The 6,000-nt window shown below is 41.1% G+C and overlaps 1 protein-coding gene across 2 annotated transcripts in view; it reads left to right on the top strand.

Moving 5' to 3' along the window:
- Nucleotides 1-6,000, top strand: part of phf19 (PHD finger protein 19) — a 47,327-nt gene that overhangs the window by 30,924 nt on the left and 10,403 nt on the right. For both annotated transcript variants that reach the window (XM_042100578.1, XM_042100579.1), the window contains one exon: nt 3,258-3,340. In XM_042100578.1, the coding sequence (XP_041956512.1) occupies nt 3,258-3,340 (83 nt within the window). The remainder of the gene's footprint in view (nt 1-3,257; nt 3,341-6,000) is intronic.

Here is a 6,000-nt window from a genome sequence, read left to right as displayed (position 1 = left end):
AAAGGGTTAATAGAGTCCAGAGTCTGGATACCCATCACTCAACAGACATTCAGACACTTACTCAGAGTCTCGGACATTTCACACACTACCTCCTTCACTTTCCACCTTACACACACACACACACACACACTAATCCTCCTACGCACGCACACACACACACACATTCTCTTTCATTCACACATTTAGCTTACATTACTCCAATCTCTCTTCTAGGGTTGCAAAGGGGCGGAAAATTTCCGGTAAATTTCTGGAAACTTTCCGGAAACTTACCATGGGAAGTTAAACTGGGGAATTTTGGAAATATTCCAAATTGGTAGCCATAATGGAATTAAAGGAAATTATGGGAATTTATGGGAATTTTGGGTAATTCATACAAACTGTTTCATATACAAACATTAACATTTTGTTTCGTAATAAGCAATATGATTTGTATGTTCGTATTTTTGCTTAGCCTAACATACAAAGCTAGCTAGCATGCTAGCGGGAATCCCATTCTCTGCCTATGGTTTACTAGAGTGCTAAACTAGCAACACTGAACTGCCCAAGATACACCACACCACTCAACAACAAAATCTGATTGGTTGGAACATTTTTCCCCCATGCATATAAACGCACCATAGGTTTCCTTTATGTCTAGCAGCCTATGCCGATTGCTGTGTGCATGTGATTGAGCAGGGTGATGTGCAGGGTAGAAATTCGACTGAAATTGCATTAAATCAGGTTGTTTTAACTAATATTAGACTGCAAGATAGGGTTTAGTCCACTACATTTAAGTTCCCTGTTATAGACTAACTTGCCATATTAAAAATTCCCAGTTTATTCCCATTAATTCCCGTTTATTCCCGTTAATTCCCATGGAAAGTTTCCAACCCTACTCTCTCCGTTATTGCAGGCATTTATCCATCTCTGCATCCACAACCATTCATCCCTAGACATTCACCATGGCCTAGCAGTTAGATACTAACACATTCACCATGGCCTAGCAGTTAGATACTACCACATTCACCATGGCCTAGCAGTTAGATACTAACACATTCACCATGGCCTAGCAGTTAGATACTACCACATTCACCATGGCCTAGCAGTTAGATACTAACACATTCACCATGGCCTAGCAGTTAGATACTAACACATTCACCATGGCCTTGCAGTTAGATACTAACACATTCACCATGGCCTTGCAGTTAGATACTAACACATTCACCATGGCCTAGCAGTTAGATACTACCACATTCACCATGGCCTAGCAGTTAGATACTAACACATTCACCATGGCCTAGCAGTTAGATACTACCACATTCACCATGGCCTTGCAGTTAGATACTAACACATTCACCATGGCCTAGCAGTTAGATACTAACACATTCACCATGGCCTTGCAGTTAGATACTAACACATTCACCATGGCCTGCAGTTAGATACTAACACATTTACTTGAAGCTTCATTTTGGAGATCATGTCCATATTATGTTGCAATCTGTGCAAGCTCATACACACACACACACACACACACACACACACAAACACACACTGGGCCACAACGGGGATCACACCGAAAGGGATTCGACAATGTTGGTGGTGATGAATGGGATATTAGTGACAACGTAGACGATGATGATGGTGATGGTGGTGATGGTGATTACCGTAAAACTCCAAATAATAGCCCGGGCTTTTATTTTCCCAAATCGCCAAACTGCATCGGCTAGTATTAGAGACAGGCGTCTATATGAGACAGGCCTTTAATTCCCTTTACACAAAACTTTTCCTCTGCAAAGATGGAAAATATTATCGAATTAATTCTTTCAAACACACTGAATGTCTACCTATATGACTAGGCTATCTGATGACAATTACGGATCATCATTCATTTAGTGTTGAGATGTTGTTCATTGAGTGAGATACAGTAAGATCCAAATAGCGGGGATAGCCACGGAACAGATGAACCACGTTTTAATTAATTAAACGTAATCTACAAAGAGATCGTATTACAAAGCTCATATTTTGTCACTAGCAAATAGCCTATATCGGTCATTTGTCAAATACAGTTGCATTATCAGCCCTGACCAAAACCGTTCAGGAATTATTTATGCAAAAGTGGGACGTGCGTAATGTTTTATTCTCCCTCTTTTCGGCATAAATGAAACGGCATGAGAGACCATGAACCATATTGTTTCTCCCGTTTTGTATTTGCCAAATTTGACAACAGTCTACATTCAAATCATAGCCTACTTCCAGGCGCGCGGGAACATATTTTTGACCAGGGGTACTGAATAACAAAATAATCATGGATGTCCGACGATTTCTCCCCCAGCATATGATTCAAATATAGACAGCTAAATACACCATTTCACCGTCGTGTATGAGTAGGTCTAAGAGTGAGAAGTTTTATAATGCCCTGGGCAGCCACATTCCACTGCAACTATGCACAGCACTTGCCACTCCGACTCATCAATAAAAACTGTGCGTGCACACACCAGTCCCATAGAAGCGCACTTGACTTTACATCATTAACCTATTTCAGTATATAGCCAGAGAATGTCCGTAGACGGGCTCTGATATAGCCTAGTCTAAGGTAAATTCCTTTTCTGACTTCTTTCTCTTTATCGCCATGGCATTTAGAATAAAGAATAACGTTCGCAAACCGTTCTGGTTTTGTTGCCAGCATAAAAACAAGCTTACCATCGGCCTATCCGCAAATTTTAAACACAAGGGATTAATTGAACGATGACGAAGTCGGACATATAGGCATAGTTCATATTGGGAAAAAAAGTTATACAATTTGGAACTCTAGCTTTTCCCCACCGCAGTCTTTTACTGCCATGTAATTATAACGTGTGCAGTCTGTGCCATAGTTAAGCCCAAATCACACCCAAGATTCGCAACGAGATGAGCAGCAACTTCATGCAACATTCTAAAACCTTGCAACTGTGACCAGACATGTGAATGCTTTACGACGGCTTGTAACGACGTGCAATATCTAATTCACACTGCTGTAACCTCCTTTCTGTAACGGTTTCGTGTCATTGCGAATCTTTAAACAGACGATCTGACGGGTTTTAGAAGATTAAATACAACCCGAAACTAAAAAACAGACCAGGCCTCTACTGGAAACCGGCCTTTAACCCAAACCTGTAGCCACGCCAGGCGTTTAAAAGAGACAGGCGTCTCTTAGGGACTCGGCGATTATTTGAAGTTTTACGGTATGATGATGGTGATGATGATGGTGGTGATAACACAAGAGCTTCTCTTTTCCACAGAATGACCTGAGCTCCTGGAGTGCTAACCATCACATGGCCAACATATTCGACTTCACGCTGGACGAGCTGCAAAGCTTGAAAAGGTGGGTTTCAGCACACACACACATGCACACACACACAGGCACACACACAGGCACACACACAGGCGCACACACACACACACACACACACACACACACAGGCACACACACAGGCACACACAGAGGCACACACACACACAGGCGCACACACACACACACACACACACACACACACACACACACACACACACACAGGCACACACGCACACACACACACACACACACACATCCTCCTTTCCTCTGTTCTGTAGTCTGAATAAAGTGCCAACAGATTCTAGTTGAAATGATCCGTCAGGAGACCTGTAATAGGGCTTTGACTTTTGCCCAAAAATCATATTCGAAGTTCGTTTGTTTATTAATATCAAAATTAAAATATATTTGAATATGTATTAATAATATTTTAACCAATAAATGTCTTCAGTAAGACCGATATTGGTATCAAACTTAAGTTCTATATGTTCTGTCCACCAGAGGGCAGTGTATCAGTCAATGTCACGAAAAGGCTGAGTATTTATGCGTGTGTTAAAATTGTTATTATTGAGCATAGGGCCGGGCGATAAAACGATAGCGATATGTATCACAATAGACATGTAATCGATATCAATAAAAAATACGTTTGATAAAACATTCATAATTAAAAGCAACACACATCTCCTGCCTTACGTTGTCCATAAATAAATAGGCTAAATATATCTTGCATTGTAGTATGTCAAACTACCAGAGTAGGCGATAGAAGTAGGCCTACCTCAACACAGACTCTCCTTGCCCCCTGCACTCTTTCTCTCTCCCTCTCAACAGGCGGATCCCTCCTCAACATACACATGTAATCCAAACATTAATCGTGTAAAACGACTGGCTAAATTGCTATTAAATCCGGTTAGCATCATTAGCACGCTGCACAAATTTGTTCAAAACTGTTGCATTCAAATTGACTGCTAAGTTTCTAATCATCTCAATCCCGATGCAAATGGAAAAGTATTTTCCAAGACTCAAACGGGCCTGTCCCAAGGAGAAAAAGTATTCATTTGAAACTTAAACACACGTAGGGAAACTGAACAGTCTAACCAGACTATGATAAACTAGCAAATTAATCTAACGTTAGCCTACTTTGTTTACAATATTTCCAGGCTTCAACCAGTGCTGCTTTTCATTCAGACTTATCTGCACATTTATTTATTTGAGTGTTTTTCATGATTGTGTTGCCATTTCTTTTCCCTGTTTGCTTTGATTGATAACGGAGGTGATTAAAATCAGAGGAAGGTTAAGTTTAAAATAAAAGTGTCTATTATGTCTATGTATGAGCTCACTAAGCACGAACCAGCCAGGATGCTAACGTCACCTACAGGAGCCCAGATGACCAATAATAGCCTTGCTAATGAGCTCGCGATTTTACTTCACCAGGCGTGAAAAAAACCTCGGAATCTGAATTGAAAACAACGTTTACAACCAAATACATTTATAGAAATGATCTCCATAGGCTACAGGTTCGAATATTAAGAGATCCTTAAAATTCGTTTGAATATCTTTAATTTTTAAAATAATTGAATTATATTCGAATAACGAAGTTCGGAGTCAAAGCCCTAACCTGTAAGGAGATTGCAATTGGTGTCTGCCAAGTATAATGTGTTTGCTCACAGCATATTAAAGGTTTAGCCCCTGATGTTGGTAAAGTTGTTAACATAAGAGCTCAACAGCCCAGTTAATGACCCCCCTCCTCCCCTGTCTTCAAGTGACGTGCATGTTGGCTGGAGTTCCTTATGGTTGTTAGAGGTCAAGTCACTGTGTTTGTGTCCCATTTGCAAAGCGGTCATAACAAACAGGTGGCCACACGCCTCCACTTTATGAAGTGGGGTTCATCTCTTAGCACACCCCGGGGTAAGAGCATGTTTGGGTGGTTAAGAGGGTAACAGCATGTTTGGGTGGTTAAGAGGGTAAGAGCATGTTTGGGTGGTTAAGAGGGTAAGAGCATGTTTGGGTGGTTAAGAGGGTAAGAGCATGTTTGGGTGGTTAAGAGGGTTAGAGCATGTTTGGGTGGTTAAGAGGGTAAGAGCATGTTTGGGTGGTTAAGAGGGTTAGAGCATGTTTGGGTGGTTAAGAGGGTAAGAGCATGTTTGGGTGGTTAAGAGGGTTAGAGCATGTTTGGGTGGTTAAGAGGGTAAGAGCATGTTTGGGTGGTTAAGAGGGTAAGAGCATGTTTGGGTGGTTAAGAGGGTAAGAGCATGTTTGGGTGGTTAAGAGGGTAAGAGCATGTTTGGGTGGTTAAGAGGGTTTGTTGCATCCGGAGTTGAGTTCTCTTATTCTTCTTGAAGGTGTGTTTTTAGGAGCAGACACAAGCTAACAGCCAGAACACACAAGGAGAAATGTACTTTGGCTGCACAGACAGAATGTTTATAGGACTACAATATCTTTACCGGGTCTCCATGAGTCATAGAACTTCTGTTATACCATGGAATTTGTTGTCTATTTCAGACATGGAAATTCAGTAGATTTGATCATTTTTTGGACAAGTCAGGAAATATTGACAATAGTGACATTTTATTTGTAGTGTACAAATACTAGGGGCCCTAATTGAGATGCTGGGCAAAGTGCAAAGTCAGTCTGTCAGTCAAAGTTGTCGTGCATGAACTAATGGCATCATGTGGCACACACACACACACACACAC

This window comes from Alosa sapidissima, chromosome 8 (genome assembly GCF_018492685.1).
Source record: "Alosa sapidissima isolate fAloSap1 chromosome 8, fAloSap1.pri, whole genome shotgun sequence".
Lineage (NCBI taxonomy): Eukaryota > Metazoa > Chordata > Actinopteri > Clupeiformes > Clupeidae > Alosa > Alosa sapidissima.
This window is presented reverse-complemented; position numbering and strand designations above follow the sequence as displayed.